General features: G+C 42.5%; 1 protein-coding gene and 1 long non-coding RNA gene across 5 annotated transcripts in view; one reads left to right on the forward strand and one right to left on the reverse strand.

Annotated features, from left to right (window-relative positions):
* NEDD9 (neural precursor cell expressed, developmentally down-regulated 9) overlaps positions 1 to 22,589 on the forward strand; it is a 170,745-nt gene that overhangs the window by 122,732 nt on the left and 25,424 nt on the right. For 2 of the 4 annotated variants that reach the window (XM_029943727.1, XM_029943728.1), the window contains exon 3: positions 21,488 to 21,934. The exons of 1 other annotated variant lie outside the window; for it this stretch is intronic. In XM_029943727.1, the coding sequence (XP_029799587.1) occupies positions 21,488 to 21,934 (447 nt within the window). Of the gene's footprint in view, positions 1 to 2,722; positions 2,985 to 21,487; positions 21,935 to 22,589 lie in introns of those variants that run through there. One more of the 4 variants, XM_029943726.1, reaches the window with a different exon arrangement.
* Positions 6,294 to 22,589, reverse strand: part of LOC115295640 — an 83,890-nt gene continuing 67,594 nt past the window's right edge. Inside the window, exons 2-3 of the long non-coding RNA XR_003910508.1 lie at positions 10,673 to 10,718; positions 6,294 to 6,625 (exon numbers count right to left, since the gene is read on the reverse strand). This is a non-coding gene — a long non-coding RNA (uncharacterized LOC115295640). The remainder of the gene's footprint in view (positions 6,626 to 10,672; positions 10,719 to 22,589) is intronic.

A 22,589-nucleotide genomic window follows, 5' to 3' on the forward strand; every position in this document is an offset into this window, starting at 1 on the left:
GCTCAGTCGGTTAAGAGTCCAGCTTCAGCTCTGATCATGATCTCATGATTTGAGGGTTCGAGCCCTGAGTCTGACTCTGGGCTGACAGCTCAGAGCCTGGAGCCTGCTTTGGATTCTGTATCTCCCTCTCTCTCTGACCCTCCCCTGCTCTCTCTGTCTCTCAAAAATAAATAAAAAACATTTAAAAAATTTAAAATACTACAGCCCTCCACTTGCCAACCCTTATCTGTTTCCATCTAGCAGTTTTCACTGCTTAATTTTAATTCATAGCATTTATCACTCCAAAACTGTATTACATATTCATTTAATTATTTTCCTCCACTCCCAGTAAGCCATCAACTCCATGAAGGCAGGAGCTCTGTCTGGGCGACTCCTGTACCTTCACTCCCTGGAACAGTACCCAGCACGTGGTAGGTGCTGAATCAATATTTGTTAAATTACAAAACTGTCCTGCAAAAGAACAACAACCAGATAAGGGCATTCTTCCGCCTTGTTCTCAATGCTTACCACACTTAAACTATTGACAAGAGTCTAATAGTAATAATAGCTATAATTAATATAATAACTAACTAAATATTAATGTTTACATAATAATGTCATATAATGTAGTAACAAAATAATATATGATATATTTAATATTAAAATAATCATTAATAATGGAACATTAATAATTGAACATTTATTAAGATCTTACTATGTGCTGGGTAGTATTAACTTCTATGTATACAATCTCATTTAATGCTCATTATAACCTAGAAGGTAGGTATTATTATTTTCTCCATGTCATACTTCAGGGCACCAAAGTCAAGAAGTTAAGAAATTGGTTGAGACTCAGTTTGTTGAAACAGTTTACTTGACTCAGGTGTAAATAACACTGATCCGAACTCCCCCGAAATGAATTTCAGGTAGATTTTAAGTGTCTACTGAACAGGAGAGAAGCAGGAAAGCAAAGGGGGCCACGTAGTAGGATTTAAACTTTCTAGCTAGAGAATGAAAGACAAAAAGCCCCAGCAAATGCTTTGGGAAACTGAAAGCATTTGGGGTGAGATAGTGTTCACCTATTCAATGGTACTCATCGAACAAAACAGAAAACGGATTCAGCTGTACTGCTTGGGAAGCCAAAGGAATGTTATCTAGATCTTCTGGAGGCCACGAGACTCATCTTACAGACCGGAAGGAGTTTGACTGATCCAGGCAGATCCCAAAAACAATTTCCTGCAAACTAATGACTTGCCCATAAGACGGTGGGACAGTTAGGAAGATCCTTGCAGCACAACATGCTGCACGCTTTCTGTGTTCAGAAAGACCTTGCAAAATCACTCGGGCTTATTTTCACTCCAAGGCCAAATGAGGAAAAGCAAAGTCCAAGCTGAGGCCTGAAGGGTATATCAAGCTCATTATGACCAGTGAGGGGAGGGGGTCAGGTCCAAGGAGTCGGTGCCATATTAAACTGTGATCTGGCGCCTTGTCTCTGGAAACCACTTATGCAGGGTAGCTGCTCTCCCATTCTTTTTGTTTGGCCCATAAAAGTAAAATTTTAATCCACTGAGAATTTTGGGGGGAGGGGAATCAAACTGATTCTGATCCAACTAGGTCAGGAAAAAAATAAGAGCTGATTTTTCCATCCAAGTCATGTAGTCTGCTTGGAGTCCATCCCACTCAGGGACAGCTATTGTCTGAAATCAATCCTGAGACCCAGTGAAAAGGAATTTTCCCCTCTATCCACTTCATCCTTTAGAAGAGTTGCTAAAGGTGACTGTTTCTGTCTTCTCCTGGGTGATGTCTTTCTCTATAGAAATCATGAGGCTGAAAGGAATGTTCTGTGCTTCAGTGGAAAGACTGGTCTTTTAAACCAGGCTTCGCAAACTGTGGGCATTTTTTTGTTCCCCCGATAATAAGTGTTGGTGGGTTAATGGGTCATCTTCAGGAGAGAGGTCAGAAGGAAAACACTGCAGTGTTCAAAGCTGGAGCTAGCAACGCCAGCCATCAAAGAACACAGTCCTCAGCAGACAGCGATGATGTATAGGGAGTGCACTGGCCAGCCTCATCTAAGAGGTCACATCTAACCTTTATCCTCAGCAAAGCCAGAGAAGATCACTGAATGTGGCTGACACTCAACTCTCTGAGGTCCTGGTGAGAAGCCGGCTAGGAAAGCCCTTGTGCCTGTGCTGGCGGAGTTCCTTTTCACAGAGAGAATTGTATTCTGACTCCTCGCAGACTGACGTTGCAAGTACTTTGAACATTGAAAGAACAAAAAAAGCAAACAGCCACAGAAAAGGGGAGGGGAGGGAGGAGAGAAAGAGAGAGAGGGAAAGAGAGAGATATCAGCAGGGGTAGTTAGTAAAAAGGGGCCCGGAGACAGAAAACCTTTTGTTCCCCGAATTCGTTTCATGTAGCGATTGGGAGGTGAATGGCTTTGAAATGAAATGGGTTTATGAAGGAGTTGCTAGGTCACAGGAAGCACGACTGTCAGACTGCTTTGTGAATTCAATTTCTTTAAAACTTAGGTTAATCTTAAAAAGAATCTCCTTTCCCCGGGGCTCTGTGTGTGTGTGTGTGTGTGTGTGTGTGTGTGTGTGTGTGTGTGTCATAGTGGGGGGAGTAGGGATGGGGAGTAAAGTTCGAGACGGTTCCCTACTTTATTTTCCACCCTTTAGGCTCCTGTACAAAGAAATGAAAACATTACAAGTTCTTTGTCAATTCTCCGAAGAGGTGGGCGGGCCTCACAGTACCTTCGCGGCCGGGCAGCCAATGGCTGGAGATATGCAAATGTGGCCGGGACTCGGCCAGCCCCCATGAAAACAGTGAGCTCAGAGGCTGCTCGCGAGCTGGCGCGCTGCAACTGGCAAAGCGGCCCAGGCCCGGACCCGTCTCACTTTCATTTAGCTGAGCACTCCATGGAGGGGCGGACACGCCGGTGCTTGATGCAGGCTCACTAGTGTAGGAGACCGGCTCAAGTCACCGCCGCCGAGATGAAGTATAAGGTAAGAGGGTGCCTTTTCTGGAAGGTTTCCGCGCGCGCGCATGTGTGTCGCCCACAGTGACAACTCCTTTGCGGAGACCCCTTCTGAGCCCGGGAGAGATGGGTTTCAAGTCACCGAGGTTGGCAGAGACCCAGTCACTGAGACCCACTCTGGGAGTGCACAGCACACCCGGGTCCATCTCCGCTGAAAGACTAAGAATTAGTCTTAGAGCCGGCCCTGGAGCCGCTGGAATTCAGAGGATGTCTAACTTGAAGCGGAGTTTAAGACTCTGCGTCTCCGCTAGGCCTGCCCCCCACCCCCCCACACCCGACCGGGAGCTGTAAGGAGAGAGGAATCAGAACTGCTGAGTCCCTCAGACTGGCTCTTCAAGTAGTTTTCAGCCTTGGCTTTACGCATTTGGGGAGAGAAGCGATTTGCCTTAGGCATTTCTGCTGGAAGAAATTAAAAGCCTCAGGTACTGTTAGCTGCTGCTAGAGCGTTCTGACATTTTTAAATGAATATTGGATGTAAGAATGGATGAGCAGTTGCCGTTTCTTTAAAACACTTCTACTGGCGTTTGAATGGACTGAGAGTCTGAATTGTCCAGTCAGTTTATTGTCCCTGAAGTTTACAGAGGCTCATGATACATTATTTTCCCATGCGTTATGCCCCACTGTTTTTATGCATTCTTGGCAAAAGCATTATAACTTGCTCAGCATCTCCCGAAGGCACCCTCCACCCCCATCTAATCAGGCAAGCAGCTTCCTGAGACACTGTGTTTAGAAGGACGTTGCAACGAGTTGGGCATGACTTCTGGAATAGACGTGAGACTTAATGACTTTAAACGGTGCTGTTATTAAAATGAATGTTGGCAAGGTGGCATTATTTTTGGATTGACAGTTTGTATTACCTGTCTGAGCTTTGGAACTGTGCTGGCTGGGCACTACTTTGCTTCCTTTCTGAATTGTCTAGTTTCTGGCCCATCCTTTTTTTTTTTTTTTTATGTGAGGTTGTAAATACTCAGTTCTGGCTAATAGGCAATGATTAACCTCAGTGATGAATTTTTTATTCAAAAGCTATAAATCTTGTTCAAAAGCTCTAAACCTAAATGCTGAAAGTCTTCATTATGATGCATGAGTTCTAGTTCTCCTTGGAAAGGTTACAACTGTCTGAAGACGAGGTATCCGTTATCACTGGACTGTTAGCTTTCCATTATCTGCCTCAATAGGAAAGATCAGAGGCATGAATAATCCTAGCAGTTCTTAATACTTTTGACTGTAGGACACAGCCATAAACAAATCCTTCTCCCTGGCAGCGAAGTTCCCATTCTCGAAGTGGCTCACCCTGTATTTCCACAGTCCCTTGTTTAAGATAGTGGTTACTGAGCCTGCGGTAATTCTTTGCCCCCTTCTCTCCCTATTACTGAATGCCTTTAGTTTCATAATAACCAGCTAGCAGGGGGGAAAAAAAAGAGAATATGTTCATACATTTATTATTGGAAAGTATAAATGGCTGAAATCAATATTGAGTACTGCAATCTAGAAAGTGACATAAGTGACAAAGTCTAAAGTCACTTTTATTCAGGGACCTCGTTCTGTTTTGGTTTTACTCTTATGGAAAGAAAGCATGGCAACGGACGAAATAATTTGTGATTGGCATTCACGGAAAAACCCTCACCCTCCTGTTTTGCGGGGTCTTACCGGTGTTGAACAGCCTGCCAAGTGATGTAAATATAGAGTCTTTATTAGCTCATGGACACCTTCACCAGAAAAAATACTGACTTCTCTGACTGACCAAATCCCAGATTGACACCTTGTGGTGACTATAAAGTAAACCAGTAGCTGAAGCAACCTACCATCCCTTTCTTGGAAAGCCTGTGTTCTCTCTAGTTAATAATGCACAGCTCTACTTCGGGAGACCATTTTGTCATTTTCAGTAGAAGAAATGATGCAAATGGTAAACAAACTAATTATCATGGTAAATAATATTAAGAATTACCATGATAATACAAGATTGTCCTATTTAACTCTTCCAAAAACTCTATGACGTGGGTTTTATTATAAACTCATTTTCCAATGTAGAAATTCTGGCACAGAGACACTAAGTAATTTATCCAAAGCCACACAGTTAAAACGTGGTGGAGCTGTTAATTAACCGAAAGAGATCAGGCTCCAGAACTTGTGACTTTAAACCACTATTAAAGAAAGAATCATCTGTGACCTCCCTAAAATGCTCTGTATGACTGGTGCTTTTGTCCCCCAGGAAGTTTAAAATGATTTCATCTCAAGTATTAGGCAGGATAGGTTCTTTCTTTCTTTCTTTCTTTCTTTCTTTCTTTCTTTCTTTCTTTTTTTTGTTTAGACAGTAACTCTACAAAGCAAAGTGAAACTGCACGTTTGGCAGTTATTTGTTTAATTGGAGCCATTTAGGTAGTAAAACCAGATCATTATTAGATTGTAAAATCCTGGAGTCAGGAATGATCTTTTAAACTATGCTGCTCTACACGCTATAAATGTAGCACAGACTTCTGTTCACTGAGAGATTTATAATTCGGCCACTATAAGATTTTTTTTTTAACCAGATTATCTGGTTTGGCTACTTCAGGAATCCTACCCAGAGGACAAGCAAACCTCCACTCATTTTGCACTTGGACACATAGCTCCAGGTCACCCATATATGTATTTATAATAATCTTGAGAACCGTGGCGAGTATGCCTTGTAAACTTTCTGGTACTAATCTAGCTTTATTTCATTTTATGTTTTGTTGTTGTTGTTGTTCATGAGAAGGCTTCTGTCTCATATGCACTTAATGCGCCTTTTCTCCTAAAAGGCTTCATTCAGTCTGTGGTTCTGTGATAGTAAATTATGGGCCCTTCACTTATTAAGAGTTTTCCACAAGCTCTACTGAATATACAAAAGCATGTCCTGAATGGGGGGGGCGGGGAGGAGGAGGGAGCTGTGCCTCAATGGCGGTGGCTTGCCCAGCGAAGGCTCCCCTTCCCAGGGGTCTGGAAGCAGATTGCTACTGCTGTCTGCCAGGGGGCTGATGGAAGGATCCATACACAGCTGTGTTTGAGCATTAGTCCGAGACTCCGCCCACTTTGTGCAGGCCCAGGCCTGGTCCGAGCTCAGCAGGCACTGCCTGTCTGATCTCTAATAGCTGAGCGGCTTTGGTGGCGGTGCCAAGTTTCTGAACCCTGTGTGCCTACACGAAAATTCTAAATGATGTATCTAGTCTACCATGCAACAGATTCATTTTTTAATTGAAGCATGATCGACAACAAATTCATTCTTAAACGTTTTGAGTGGAGATAAAAGAACAGGTAGACCCTACGATACAAACAAGAAAACTACATTCTGAAATTACAGATCCCTGTGTTCTGGCTGGATGCGGGCCAACAAAGTGTGTCCTATTCAAAGCTTTTGAGGGGACTTTGGAGATACTTTTATTTTCACAGGCGAGCTTGAGAAGAAATGATCAAGGGACTTCAGTTCAATCACCGTGGTCCTTTGTGACTTGTATAATTACCAGTTCTTTCCTTGCTTTCACATTGTGGTTTTAGATTATTTGTTCTCTTGTACATGATTTGCTGTGTTCAATCCAAACTGAGACTTCTGTCCCCTATGCATTGTTTTTCTTTTTTTCTTTTTTAAGAGAGAGCCTAGGAGAGAGGCAGAGGGAGAAAATCTGAAGCAGGCTTCACACGCAGTGCAGAGCCTGACACGGAGCTTGGTCCCATGACCCTGGGATCGGGACCTGAGCCAAAATCAAGAGTCAGACACTCAACTGACTGAACCACCCAGGCACCCTGCCTCACACTCTTTTTTAAATCTTGTGTGAGATCTACGAATTTAAACACACCAAAAGATGTTTTGAAAAATACCAACTTAATTGCTCATGGATGTATGTATATTTGTATTAATTGAGCAAACCCATTGGGGGAGCTGAATGACTGACCTGCACAGAGATGGAAGTCTTTAGGGAACTGGAGGTGTTCTGGTGATACCAAATTTAGCACAGCGTGGGGGCATGCCAAGGATTCCTTTAGCATCCTTCCCTTACTGTAATATACGTCAGCCCTTTTCTCAGAGTTCATCAGTGGCTTCCTGTCTGCTGCCCCTACTCTCCCCACCAGACTTCTGAAAAAAACTTCCCCTCAACTTTTTCCTCTTTACAAATTCCCTCCCCCTTTTGTGCCCTTGTGACCTCATCTTCTCTCATTTTCTCATTCAAGCAGTCTTTATGCCACTCTAATACGAGACTTGTGTATGGCTTGCCTCCTCACCCCACATAGACATGATGCTTTTAAAGCACTCCCTAGAGCCCCTAGCACTTGCCTCTCTTTTGACTCTGCCCTAGGAAATCTTGGTCTCTTGCTGCTCCCATTCATTTGTCCCTGTCTCTTTGTGCCTACCCAACTTGGTTAGTCTGTCACTTCCCACAAGCCAGGTCTCCTCATCCATCCACGTTATAAAACCATCAAAAGCCTACACCTTTGTCTCCTTGACTGTCCTATAAGCCTACACCAGGCTTTATGTTGTCCACTTCTGCCCTGCTCTGTTAGCACTTCCTTACCTATTAACCTCTTTCAATCGAATCACTAAACGGTAGCTGTAATTCCCACAGACTGCCCACCGGGGCTGTCTAGTTTCAGGTAAGCCCCACTGAAAATGAAAGTCCCACCTTTTGTTTGTGAGTAGAGGCAGATGGTTAGACAAGTCCTTGGATAAAAAGTGTGATCTAGGGTCTGTTACAGCCTGGAGGGGGCACAGCCTTGATCTTACAAGTTCTTGTGGTAGACACAAGATAGAATGTGGGCTTTGGAGAAAGGCATTTCTGTTTCTTACTGCTCTATAGCCTCTGGCAAATTAACCTCTCTGAGCCTCAGCTTTCTTATCTGTAAAATAGGGACAGTGACTGTCTGATACTATTGTTCTAAGGCCCAAGCAAGATAATACATGGATGTAAAGTACTTGTCCTGGCTCCTGGCATATAGTAAGTAGACAGTGTTAGTCAGCCGCAGCTCTCTTTGCATCGATGGATTTTGAAAGGATAGTGTGGACTCAAGACTTGGTGACAAGATTATGTCAAAACCCAAGTTACTAGGTAAAGGCAGTTGAGCATTGTTTAGTGTACCATGGGCCTGGAGGTTTTAATATGGAAATGCAGATGCCAGACACAAGGATTTACCAACATACTTATGTGCCTACTTGCACATTAATTAATTAATGACATGGTATCTTCAATGTTGTTAATAAGATTCGATATTCCTGAAATCACAGGACCTTGCCCATAGTCAACACTCAAGAAACACTGAATTGAATGTTGAATGACATAAAATAATGCAAAGAGCCATTAAAAAGAGTCTTAGTGTAGGGCACTTGGGTGGCTCAGTCAGTTGAGCATTGGACATTGGTTCTGGTCACGAGATCATGAGTTCAAGCCCTACATCAAGCTCACTGCTGTCAGCACAGAGCCTGTTTTGGATCTTCTGTCCCCAGTCTCTGCCCCTCCCCTGCTTACACTCTTTCAAAAATAAATAAACATTTAAAAAATAAAGTCTTAATGCTGTATGGCCTAATGGAAAGAACCTGGAGTTTGCTGCAAATCCCACTTTTGCTACTTTAGGCCTGTTTCCTCATTATAAAATGGGAGTAATAATACAAATCTTACAAGATAGCAGTAAGCAGATAAGGAAAATCATTAGTTTTTAACCCATAGGCACTTAAAAATGGCAGCTATTATAATATGCATTATAAGACATTATGACATATAGATATAGAAAAATTATGTAGATAAAATTTTAAGAGAAAGCATTTGCTGGAATTGCTTATTCATACCAAAAATATTGCAGGATGAGAGAAAGTCATCAGTGTACAAAATCAACAGTAAAAGGTGAAGAAGGTGATTGTGGGACACAGAAGTTCAGGGAAAACTACATCCCTCATCCCACTGCCACCCCTTAGTGATGCAGATGTAAAGTTAGAGGTCTTGGTGATCTATTTGTGGATGCTTTTAGGGTTAGAAAGAAACTTAAACAAATTGGTTTGAAATGCCAACCACCAGGCCCCTGGCATTACTCTGCAGTAACATATAGACTTAATTACCGAGCCTCCTTGCCAAGATAAACAAGAAGGGCCACTGTGAAGAAGTGCTGTATTTCCAACTTAAAGTACCAGAGAATAGTCTCCTAGGTGATGGATGATCGCAGAGAATATGGGCCCGGAAGGGACTCCCCTCCCCCCCCAAAGAAACTCTGTTCATACTCCATCAATGGCATCCTGTCCATCTTATTTACTTAGAGCATTCCAGTCATCTCCCCGTGGTCATTCTTACTGGTTAATGAGGACGAGGCATGCCTGGGACACATTACAGCCGGGCTGCAAGACTATCTTTCTAAAGAATCTTCGTTTTAAGATAAATAGCCTTGGTGGTGAACTTTGTCTTCCAACCACAGGAAAGAGTGATTCTTTTAGAAGGTAGTCTTAGTAGACAATGAGATTCAGGTGAGTCGAGACATATACTCTGAGATGGAACACGCACTCCAGAAAATAGGCATGAGCTGCGACAGTGACTTTGCATACCTGCAGTGGGGCCGGGGCAGCTGACTGTGGAGATATTAAAATTACCAGTAACGTGCATCCAAATACATGTGCCTGGGCCCCATCATGGACCAGTAAATATCAGTTTATTCTTAAAAAAGAGCTAGCCTCTTTCCCCCTAACCTCCTCCCTAACCATTAATGATGCTATATGGTGTTTAAATAGGCAGTTCAGGACCCTTATTCCAAGGACTCAGCCTTGCTTTGGAGGTGTCTTATCTCTTCCTAAACCACGGTGTGTATGTTGCAAATGCAAATTCCTCTTGATATTTCCAACATTTTAAGGTAATAGTAACGTGACCAGAAATGTTTCTTAGTGGCATGTTGATGCCTATGCTTACCAGAAATAAGGATTGAGCAACCGTGAATACATAAAAGTGCAAGCATTGCACAAAAATGTTTGATAGGATCTTCTGAATTTGAGTTTAATTCCTTTCATGTGTGTGTGTGTGTGTGTGTGCGCGTGTGTTTAGGGGGGATTATTTGTGAAGTTAGAGAGTTGCAACAACCAAAAAACATACAAAGTTAAGATTTAAACCAGATCTTTCTACTTATTAAAGCAATATGTATTTAGACAGAATGATGTGCCTTTAATATTTTTTCTGATTTTTTTTTTAGTTATGTGGAAACCTTACGCTCATAAGAATTAGCCTTAATCTCATTGATTTGTGGTAGTCAGTTCATTATTCTTAACTTAGCACCTCGCTCCCACAGGGGATGTGGCTAACTCAGGACTCATCTAGGCTTCTCTGTCACCCAGCCCTGCATTCTACCAAAAGAATGATCTGGAATTCAACCCCCCACCGCACCCCCCAATAATCATAATGAGCAATAATGGGCTTCCCATAATGGGAAGCCAGTGTAGGAGACTTCTAAACACTCCAGGCTTCTTGGAGTTCGGAGTCTTTAATGTCTATCAGGACAGGTCAGTAATCTGTCGACGTTTTTTGTTTGTTTTTTGGTTACTACTTGTTTGTGGTATGAGTACGAGTTTGGCAAGAAATGGGTTAGTAGACCAGCAGTACTGCATTACTATGACAACAGCATTGGCATAGCAAAATTTTGCAGTCCTCTTTTATTTGAATGTGCCTCTGAGATAGAACTTACATGCTCTTCTCTGATTCTCCAGCCTTCTGCACCGAGCTGAGTATACCTGTGAGTTGGGGTAAGGGGAAGGAGCAATAAGAATACAGTCAGCCCAGCAGGATTCTTTCTTTTAACCCTCTCGCTGGGAAGCCAGACTTCCAGACAATCTCACAGAGGCCCAGATGGTCGTGGAATATATCTCATTTCCTTATAAAGAGCCTCTTGTCAGCTAGAGAAAATGTCCATTGACATTAAAGCCTCTTATCGGTGGCTACCTTTTTTTTCTCCCAAATCCTAGACTCAACCCAGGCAGATCCATTAGCAAGAGATATACCTGCATGCCTATCTTTTATTTTTAGTTTAAAATATGCATAATTTCTGTGGATGTGCATCCATGTTTCACAAACCCAACGGTGGGACATATGGTGTGACAATGGGAAAGATATTTGAAACTGGGACTGTCTTAGAAAGTTCAGGAACACATGGTCACTCTAGACAGTCAACATGAGCTGCTCCAAGAGATCAATCAACTATTGAAGGCATTATCCCTTTTCCCTATGTCAGCCTTTGGACTGGAAATTATCTAAGAGGTGCTTTTTTTAGAGTGAATTCGGACACATTTTTGCACATAGAGTCATAAATAATATTTACTTATTGACAATTAGTTGGTCCTTGGCTATTCCTTGCAGAAATGGGCATCTCTAGAAATGAAGGGAAAACCCTTTTTGAAATATGGACTTGTGCTGAGAACACCTGGGAGCGTTAAGCAGCGAGAGGTGTTGTGTTTCCATTGTTCTTGCTTTAAACCTGGCAGGGTAACTCTGTGCCTTATAGCCTGCAGTGTCTGCATCAAGCCTCCTGCCTCCCTTATTAAGATCTTAATTACAGACGTGGCTTATTTCATTGCTGCAGGGAAAGAATTTAGTTTCTCTGAACTATGTCTGTTTTTTGGTGTGGCAGGTGTAATCATGGTGAGATCATTTCTGGTTTGTTTTCTTTTCCCGAGGGATTTTTTTTTTCCGAGAGGGAGGACTACAGTACTTAAGATACCATTTCATGAGCTCATAATAATGCAGTAATAATCACTGTGCTTTGATTTTAGAGAGAGGCTTTCCTCTAAAGAAAGCAGAGTGCTCGGTATATATGACTGCATGACTTCTCATAATATCAAGAACATGTTCATTATCCCCATTTTGCAGGTGGGGAGACAGAGAGACAAAAGGTGTGATTTCCTTGCCATTGATCTTACATTGATCTTATGGTATGAGGACTGAGACTAGAATCTGTTAATTCGGTGAGTGTCCATTCCTCTTTCCAGGGATCTTCATTCAGCACTGTTGACTTTTAGAGCTCAACCATTTTTTTGTTGTGGGAGACTGCCCTGTGCATCACAGGATGTCTAATAGCATCTATCTCTACCCACTGGTTACCAGCAACACACACACATTGTGACAACCAAAAATGTCTCCAAACATTGCCCTAGTTAGGAATCACTGGTCTAATTTCCCCTACTTCCTTCTGCTTAAGCATGATTGCCCTATTGGTTATATGTGACAGATGCACAAAAGACAACCCTAGAACTGCTTGCTGCAAGTTTACCGTGACTGGGGTTGAGCTTCATGTAACAGGTCCTGAGCAAGAGAAAGCTTCCTCTTAAGTATGTAGCCCCAATCTGTTCATGCGAATACCACCAAACACTAAGAATCATAGGGTCTCACTCAGGCCACGTATAAAGCCATCGATCGGACTGTCTCTAAGACAACCTTAGCTCTCCAAAGCCTTCCTCTCCTGTGTGTGAGTGCATGCACATATGTGTACGCAATGGATATGTATAATTTTATGTTGACATATATATAATAATAAACATGCATTTAGCACTAACCTTGAAGAAAGCTTTTTATTGTAATAAACTGGTATATAATACATACATGTAGGTACTTGTCTATATACCTAGTCACTGAATAATTTCATCTAGGGGTTTTCTTCTGTTCCATTTGCTCCTACCATCTTTCCTCTCTTTTCTAGCTGAGAAGCTATAGCATCTGAAGGTTCTTTCTAGAGACCTCTCTGCAGGTGCAATGCTGACAGCATATGGTTGTAGATACCCTTTCAGCCAAGTATACTGATCCATTTTCAAAAACTCTTTGAGGACCTCACACATGAAGTGGGATAATAGCACTCAGGCAGGCAACCTGGGTGAGGTGACATCTAAAATATTTGAGGGGGATATGTGAGGTATGTCAACTGGGTCCTGGCTGGGAGACAGGCCAGAGCTGCTAGTGTGTGTGTGTATTTGTATTGGTAGGTTTAGATATTACTTCCTACCTTGAGAGCTGGATACCTTGGTACAGGAAGATACATAGGGATGTAAAAAATAGTAGTGTCTCTCTCTTCTTTCAAATAATTTTTTAGATGTTATAGCTTTTGTGTTTTGACTTTTTCAAAAATTATACTGTTTTGGGAAATAAACTGTAATATAGTAGACTGGCATCTCCTACTCCTTTATAACTTAATTCTCATTTCACTTCCCCCAAGTACCTGGATGTTGAAGGGATTTGTCTAGACAGGCAGATAGATGTGATCTGGTGCCAACACTGTAATGTTGGCTGAAATCCAGATGGTTGTTTTATTGTTAATAAAACCTATCTTTTGGGTGAGTGGGTGTCAGGCCTTCATCATTATTATATGGCGCCTGTCAGATTTATCTAGGGACAGAACCCTGAAAAGAGTTTGTGCCTGCCCCATGTTTTTGATCCTTTGCCAATGTACTATACTTAAATTTATCAAAACCAGGCAACCTGGGACAAACACCTATAAATTCCAAGGCTTAATAGCAACAGTACTAAATTCTAAGATGGAGAAGGTTCTCAGGAAGCACATCCTGGTCCAGTGGAAAAAAATCCTAGATTAAGAGGGGAACCAGATGCTAGTTCTGGCTCTGCTGCTAATACCATACGTGACCCCCCTAGGCTGTAAAACAAGATTGGGTTAGCATAATCTCTAGAATCCCTTCTTAGTCTAAAATTCTAGCCTAATTGGTTCTGGTCAAGCTATGGGTGACTTCTGGTTCTAATACATAAAAACATAGGTGTCCTTCCACCTTCCTTAAGACCCTTTGGGGTTGCTCTAAAAAATCTCAAAGACCACAGAGGATGGAAAATTGAGCTCCTGAAGACACATGTATAATTTATAATCATCTGACTTGTGAGGAAATGCTCCTTTCTCACTACTTTTCTCAAATAGCTGTCAGGATTCAAATTCATCCTCCAGAGCTGGCCAAGAAATAATAGAAGTTGACTATGACATCCTGTGCATGCACAGACACACACACACACACACACACACACACACACACACACACATGCATGCATGCCTCCATAACAACCCATTTGTAATTTTTCTTAGATGAAACAAAGGATTTGCTCTAGGCTTTTGTTGGTTTCATGGTAAACGAATCCTGTCCTATTGATGTTTCTTTCCTACATCAACCTTAAGTCAAGGGAAAATAGGTAGCATTCATTCTAGTTCAGGGAGGGAAGAGAAACCAGCATTTGAAGAAACACTGATTTATCTCATGTCTATGCTGTCCATATGATGTGACTGAATCTGCTCAGATGGAAAGTTCTTTCTGACATCCAAATATCCAAATTGGCAAAGAATTCCACATTGTCTCACCAACTGTCAATTGGTGTCACTCTGGTATGTGAACCATCAAAATAATATGTGTTCTAAATGATGCCTCATCAACTGGGAAAAGGCCAAAAATGGAAGAGATGTTAAGATTCCCAAGTCTGGGTGCCTTGGGGTGACCACACGCAGGGCTGCTGTAGGTCAAAGAGTACCTTTGGGAGGCAACTACCTAATGCCAGATTTCTTAAAGTATATTCCATTCAGAAATGTTCAAAAGAGAATTCTATGGGTAAAGTTCACTAGGCTAGAATATCTAAGATAATGTGAGGACTAGGGGAAGCATAAACGACATGAATATTCAGAAAGTCCAAGATATTCATGTAAGCCTTGTGACCACCATAGGGGTTTAGAAGCACTTTCCAGAAAATGAAAATCACCGGATGGAATGTGGCCTTGGTGCCAGAGGAATCTTTGTGGCAAATGTTGGTCACCCCACACCAGGTATCAGAAGCATGACCAGGGAAGTTCTGTTGCTGCCTTTCCATGGCTAGTTCAGATCCCATAATGAACACCATATCAGACTGCAGTCAACACACATTGTTGAGAATTAAACCCCAGAAATTATATGTATCATATCTTCTAACTCTCAACTTGAAAGTCTTATGTCTGCTAGTTAAGATCCTCCAGAGAATTCAACTCAAAACAGTCAACAGTCCAGATCATCCAATGAAAAACAACCCAGGTGTAAGCCAAGTGTTCCAGTTATTGAAATCCAGACACCTGTAGATAGATATCCATGTGTGCTGACTATTACCTGCTTTGGGGAAATACCACATTTCCCTATATCCTAAAGGTGATGATGGGGGAAAGCTGAAGTGGTTTGATCACCCTCAGCTGATTTTTTGTCAGCAGGTACAAAAGCACATGAGCCTTTCTTTCTCTCCCCGAGTGCCCTAAGACTGACCTTGATGATGCTCATTCCTTAGCTACTTCCTTTAGGACTGATTTCCTTGACAATGGCCATTTCCTTCTTTACTGTGTCTGTTTCTCAAGATCTGTCCTCTGTGTATCCTCACACGCGTGTGTGCATGTGTGTACGTGTGTGTGTTTACGCATGCACATGAGCATGCACACACCTTACCAGAGTCCAGGACTAAAGTTTGGGAACTCGGACACAGGCAAGTCATGTTGTTGAACATGTGGTAGCCCCAAGGTCTTGGCAGGAGCTCCTACATGATAAATATAAAATGAAGTAAAAATACTAAGAGGAAGTTGGGTCATTGATGATGCTATCAGTCCTAGTGGGGTGACACATCAGCCATTGTGTTGCATTTCTCTTCAAAGAACAGCATGAATGGTCATGGAAAGTATAACTCACACCTCTCTGTATTTGGAATAGCAGATCATTTTCCTGGTAGTAAGAGTAATAAGCTTTCTTGATATTTTGATAGCATGGGGGGGGAGGCAGGGAAGAGTGGGGGATGGTTTAGAAGGTGTTATATATGACCTAGAGCTCTCTGTGTCCAGTGACTAGCTAGTTGCACAGTATTTTATTCCCACTCCTCAGGCATAGTTTGGAAACCAGGAATAACAGAACCCAACGTCCTGGCAAAGTATGAATGGTGCTCAGTCACCTGCTGCCAGATGGAGGTTGCTGCACTGGAGGAAGAAAAAGCTCTTCCAGAGATGATTGTATTTAATCATTTAATGGTCAGGTCCTCCTGGCTTTCCTGTTTGCTCAGTGGTTGTGGACACTAGATTCAAGCTCCCCATCTACGTCATTATCCTGTTTAATAGGGAGGGGCAGGCACTTTCCTGCTTGCCATCTCCCACATTCTCTGGCTGTGACGTCTGAACATGCCATTTATCTTTCAAGCTCCGTTAGTTCATCTTCCCATGTCCATATAAAATTTTAACCAAATATCTTCCTACTCCTCTAGAAAACAATTTACCCTCTGTAGAGAACCAGGAAATCAGAGTCCAGAGCCTATTTTAGGCTAGCAAACATTTAATGATGTGCATTTTGCTTCAGACACTGGGCTAAAGTTCTGGAAATGACAAAAAAAAAAAAATAGGGCAGCCTCTCTGAACTTAAGGAGTTCACAATCTTGAATGGGATAATACAAGTCATACTGTAAGAAATACTATTACAGAGAACTGGAAAGGGAAACAATCAGATAAGTTTGGAAAGATAACTCTTCTGGGTAGGTGGAGGATGGATTGTGAGAAGGAAGAGGGTGAATGCAGGAAAGCCAATTGGGAAGCAGATGTCATACTCCCAATTAAAAAAAGGTTGTTGAAGGGCCTGAACTAAGAGAGGCAGTGAGCCAGAAGGCGGGGTCAAAGCTGATGGGGTTCCAGATTGTGAAGAGAGAGACTCAGCAAACCTCTGGGGCTACTTCCTATCTCGGGCAGCTGTGTATGTGCTGTTAACTAAGAGAGATAAAGCAGGAGAAAGGGGTTTTTGCACTTGTTGAGTTAGACGTGAAGATACCTATTAGCCAGTTGGAAATATTAAAATGGAGTGCAGAAGAAATACCTAGGCCAGAGCTATGGATCTGTTATCAGTGCATTCAGATGCCCCTGGTCTGGATTAGATTTCCTGTAGAGAGTGAACATGTAAAGAAGAGCAAAGAACAAAGGGGGGATCCCTTTGCAACATGATTAGTCTGTGAAGAACAAAGACGACAAGTGGCCATGAGAACAAGAGTAGAGAAGAAACTAGCAAGTGAAATTCATGGAAATCATGAGATCATGGAAGCCATAAGAGAGTTTCAAGAAAGATTGAGGTGGGGGTCATTGCTAGAGGTTGCTATGATTAGAGTTCCCTCAAATGGGATTTATAACTCTAAATGCAGATTTCTAATCCAAATGAGAACCACAGCTTTGGTAGCATGCTCATTTGACTTTGTTAAATATTGTCCCAATTCTGGAGCTGGAGACAAGAGGCCCAAATTCTCGCCCCAGCTCTAGGACCTTCTTGCCAGGTGGCTTGGTAAATCATTAATTTCTCAAGCCTCGTTTCTCTCATTTGTAAGGTTAAGGAGCTGGAGTGTAATCTTTTGAAGTTCCTCTGGCTTTCAACTTCAGTGCCCCAACTGTTCTGGCACTTTGCCAAGCCCTAGCTGCATTTCTAACTGCCACCCTCTGGAGGCTAACCATCCAATGGCCTATAGAATGACATAGCTCTCTTATCTCTCCTGGATTTGTTTCTGTGTTGACCTTTCCTGCCTGGGAGATAAATACCCTGGGGTGGGTGGGAGAAAGAGGAGATCTTCTGTAGACAAACTGCTTCTTCTGGGTTTTTCTAAGATAGTCAGATAATCACTCTTCTGACTTTGTGGCCTTAAGGAATCACACCTCCCACACTGAATGACTACGACCCTCCACCTTCTCGTAGCCAGAGAAATTAACTCTTGATCTGCCATCAACTCTGTGCACTTTGGCATGAGATGGTTTGTGTTCTGGCTAACGTTAATTTTGCAGTTAGCTTCTCAAATGCACTCTTGGCCCCAAAACACCAAGTATTTTCAAAAGCCAAGCTCCTCACCCATTTCCCCGCCACTCCCTGATAGATTGTACTCTGTTGAAATTAAAGAGATGTAGCCATAGTTCATTCAGTAATAATAATCAGAGTAGTAGTAATAATAATAACATTTTTTCTATGTATCTTGAGGGCAACCAATAGTTTCATTATTGCTATTTACAGGCAATTATTCCCCAAGAGGTTGCAGTGTCCCCAACTCATTATTAATTCAGAGAAAGACTGCAAGATACACTTCTCCTGGTATATATAACTGTGAACAAGAGAAATATCAGCTATGTATAAATATATATAATAGCATAATTGGAGCAGGACTCAATCCTTGATGGAAAACTGACAAGAGGCCAAATGGGGAGAGAGTCCAAGACCAAAGTGCTATCCAGCAAATTAAATAAGTTGTCATGATAGCTTTCTAAGCCTCCAGCAGTGTTAAGACATTTAACTCAGATTAACTCATTTAATCCTCATAGCAAACTGGTGAGGTAGATAGGGTTACTCTTACTCTCATTTTACGGATGACGATGTTAGGGCACAAAGGAAATAATCTGTTTATTCTATAGACATGACAAGGATTGTCATCTTCAGAACTCACTATACAATGAAATTGAGCCCAGTTAGAAGGACAGTGTTTCGTCGAGCTAAGGTGGCTTAGACTGCTAGAAAGAGAATTGATCCAAGAGACCATAGTTCCATTCCCATCTCTGAAACCAGTATTATGGCTTTGAGCAAATGATAAACTGGCCTCTCCAGACCTGTTTCTTTATCTATAAAACAGAGACATTGAGTTCAGGTCATCGTTAAAGGTCTCTGGAACTGTATGTAACCTTCCATGTGGGAGAGTGATTGGTGTAGGCGCTGATTCTCTATAGCTTGGGTAGAGATTAAGTAACTCACTCCTGTCCAGCCAAGGCTGACATATCTGTGTATGAGATGTCAGGCTAGCACTGGGGTGCATGCCACCAATGGTCATGCCAAGCTTTCTTCCTAAATCCTCATCTGTGTGGGCAGCACAAGGCCTGCTGGGAATCATGGACAACCAGTCAGGAGAACTCACCCATGGTGACTCCGTTAGCAAAGACAACAGTCTCTGAAAGTTTCCCCAGAGAAACTGTTCTTGAGGCACATCTGAAACATTAGCATGCTATTTACCAGGTGGCGGGAAAGTCACTGAAATAGGGGACAAAGAACATCCAGAACGACTCTCACACAGGGATTTCTCTCTGCTTCTAATCAAGCATGGTCCAGTGCTCCACTTCAGTGCTTCCTGGAGTCCCATGGCAGTGACCCAGCTCCACATGCCTTGAGCTTATGTATGCTGATTAGGTCTGCAGTGCTTTGCCTTTCTACAGAATACAGTAGAGACAGTTTTCTGTTTCTCTTTTTTTGCCTCTTAGTAGCCACTAGCATCGTACAGCTATCTAGTTTCAGTTCCCACAAAACTGGTCCTAACTCTATCATTTCTGATTTCATCTTGGGGCTTTTGTACAGCCATCCCCAATCATTGCATGGGCCCCGGAGCAAAGGACAGAGACAAGAGTGCTCAGCTCTCTCCCTACCCTATAATCACCATACAACTCTGGTGGAGGGATTTCCTTTAGATTATTTTGGTACAAAGGACCAGAAACTTGTCATCTGTAACGCTACGAATTTTCTTCTAAGTTACAGAACACCCAAAAGATGGAAGAAGAGAAACAGAGATTAGGGAATTATGACACATCCTTAAATGGTTCCTCAAGCCAGGAGAAAATGCTGAATGATTTAACTTTATGTATGTGGACTTCTAATTGTTAGGAAAAAAACCCAAAGTTTCCTAACATATAAATACTAAGTAAAACGTACACCTAGAACACAGACACCTCAGTTTCCCTTGAGCCTCCCTGACCACTCACCTGTCCACATCACAGACTTCTTGGATCTCAAAACTGATCCAAAAACAAGAACTTCGGCCTTATTCTTTTTTTTTTTTAATGTTTACATATTTTTGAGAGGTGGGGAGGGCCAGAGAGGGAGACAGAAGCTCTGTGCTGACAGCAGCAAGCCTAATGTGGGGCTCGAACTCACGAACCATGAGATCATAACCTGAGCTGAAATCGGACACTTAACCGACTGAGCCACCCAGGCACCCCTTCAACCTTATTCTTAAAAGCATCAAGCTTTCTGGGTATGGCTTGATCTCCTTTTCTTAGGTTAAATAGTTGCACTAAGAGGATTAGCAGCAAGAGTAGGACCCCTTCCTAGGTACTGACCAGAGGGGAGTTGCCTTACATAACACAGTACCCCCCCACCCCCAGAGGGGAGGACCAGCGCACTGCACAAGCCTGTGGTTCTGGAGCATAGTACTGGGGGAGATGATTAATGTATGTCATCTCTAAAGGAATGAAAAGCACGAGGCTGGAAGATCAAGTCCATGTTTCTAGAGAAGCAAACAGGGGACAGAAATCCAAACAACAACAGCCAAAAATTCCACGAATATGTAAAGTCCCAAACACTATCCACCCACCAGGCAGTCCCTCCTCCCACCAATGATCACCACTGCAGTGACTCAAGTGCATTCAGACACTTTAGGGAAGCAGCAGAGAGATCACTTTTAGTTTTCCTAGTGCTTGTGATGAATTTATAGCATCCCGACTCCTCTGTGTGCTGGGAAGGAGCAGGCATGTGGCAATGGCCGAGTCATACTGTGAAACATTACCAACGCCGAGGAATGAAATCTTTGGAGTCTTTGAACGGCTTCCAAGAATGTCAGCACGTACAGCCTGCCCGCTCTCTGCTCAGTGCCTACTTTGGCTGTTTGCTTAGTACTGAATGTGCCAGACAGGCCTTCTTACAAAGGGAGAGGGTGTTTTGGGCCCATGAAAGGGGAAGGTACAGCGTTTCTGTTGTGAATGGCGAGATTCAAGAAGTAGGGGGGAAAGTGGCAGGGTGAGGAGAGGCCTTTGGGAAAGATACACATAAAAGACCCAAACACAAAGAGATGGCATCCATCTATGTGTGATAAATTCTTCATTGCTCCCTGCTGTCAAATATAGATATGGAGACTACCGTCACACCATGCTCGATTTCCACGGGGGGAAAAATGCTTGCTTGTAGACTTTCCCTGTATCCAAGGACTTCTTGATCAACTGAGACTAAGAATTTTCAAGCCCTGCCAAGGCATATATAACTGTACTTTCGTTTCCATTTTCACACCAAATATAAATGCCATTTGTACTTTTTTTTATTTGGGATTTTTCTTTGACTCTTTCTGCCTCCAATATATGAAAAAAATTTTTTGGGAAATGTCTGCTGCAGCACATCTGAATATCTTGGAATATTTTATTCTTTAAGCTGGCTTTAAGAAAGGAAGAAAAATGTTTTGTATAGTGAACTCTTTAACAGTGCTGCCCATAATTCCTTGGCACAGCAGCTACCGCTAGAGGAAAGAACTCTTGTGGAGTTCTGGGCTTTTCTGAGGAAGCGGTCTGATGTCATTGGTGGCAGACACAGTCCGTATGTATCTGTCTTTTGTCTGCACCATCTGTTTTTCTCCTTACAGGCTATTGTTCACATTCTTCCTTCTCTCCTTTCCAGGAAATGTGCCTCTCCAGGAGAGCATGAGCTTTAGGTGTGAACAGGACTGAGCTAGAATTCTAACATGGTGTCCCTCTGTTCTCTTCTTCTAGAATCTCATGGCAAGGGCCTTATATGACAATGTCCCAGAGTGTGCTGAGGAGCTGGCCTTTCGGAAGGGAGATATCCTGACTGTCATAGAGCAGAACACAGGAGGACTGGAAGGGTGGTGGCTCTGCTCCTTACATGGTCGACAAGGTATTGTTCCAGGCAACCGGGTGAAACTTCTGATTGGCCCTATTCAGGAGACACCCTCCAGTCAGGACCAGCCTACTTCTGGACTAATGCACCAGACCTTTGGCCAACAGAAGCTCTATCAAGCACCGAACCCACATGGCGCCCCTCGAGACACCATCTACCAGGTGCCACCTTCCTACCAACATCAGGGAATTTACCAAGTCCCCACTAGCCATGGTACCCAGGGACAGGATGTGTATCAAGTACCACCATCAGTGCAGAGAAGCATTGGGGGGGCTAACGGTCCCCACTTAAGTAAAAAGGTGAGTGAGCAACTGACTGGATTTTTCTTCCTATTTATGTTTCCGTTGCACTCAGAGCAATTGAAATGTTCCCAAAACAAGAACTTGAAACTGCCAAGAAGTAAATAGATCTTGCGAAGAGTTAAGTATACCTAACTACCTGATCTTAGACATTACTTTGCACCATTTTTCCATTCATTGGTCAACAAAACTTTGTTCCAATGTCATGATAAGCTCATCTGGATCACTAAGTTGTTTTTCTCTGTCTTTCTGATACATCTGCTTTTAGACTTAAGCTCTGTACTCAAATTGTTTCCAATCTTTTCTATTTCTTCCTTGAGTGGTACAAGGCACCAAATTTTGTACAAGGACAATGGTGCAGAAAGGACTCTCCTGTCACCAAAAGCTAAATCATGACCCCCGTTGGCTTGGCTGCACAAAGAATCCACCAGAAGTAAAGGGAACAAAGAAGCTAGAAGTAGATCAAACCAACCTACTTGTTGCATAGAGTTGTTAGCTTCAAGTTTGACCCATTTAAAACACAGAGACACTAGTGAATTTAGAAAGGAGCCATCCTCTTGTCCTTCAGGTGATTCTTATAATAATGTCTGAGCCAGTGGATGAAAACAGAAGAGCTAGAATGTTTAGGAAAGCATCATATTTAAAAAAAAAAAAA

Source organism: Suricata suricatta, chromosome 7 (genome assembly GCF_006229205.1).
Source record: "Suricata suricatta isolate VVHF042 chromosome 7, meerkat_22Aug2017_6uvM2_HiC, whole genome shotgun sequence".
Classification (NCBI taxonomy): domain Eukaryota; kingdom Metazoa; phylum Chordata; class Mammalia; order Carnivora; family Herpestidae; genus Suricata; species Suricata suricatta.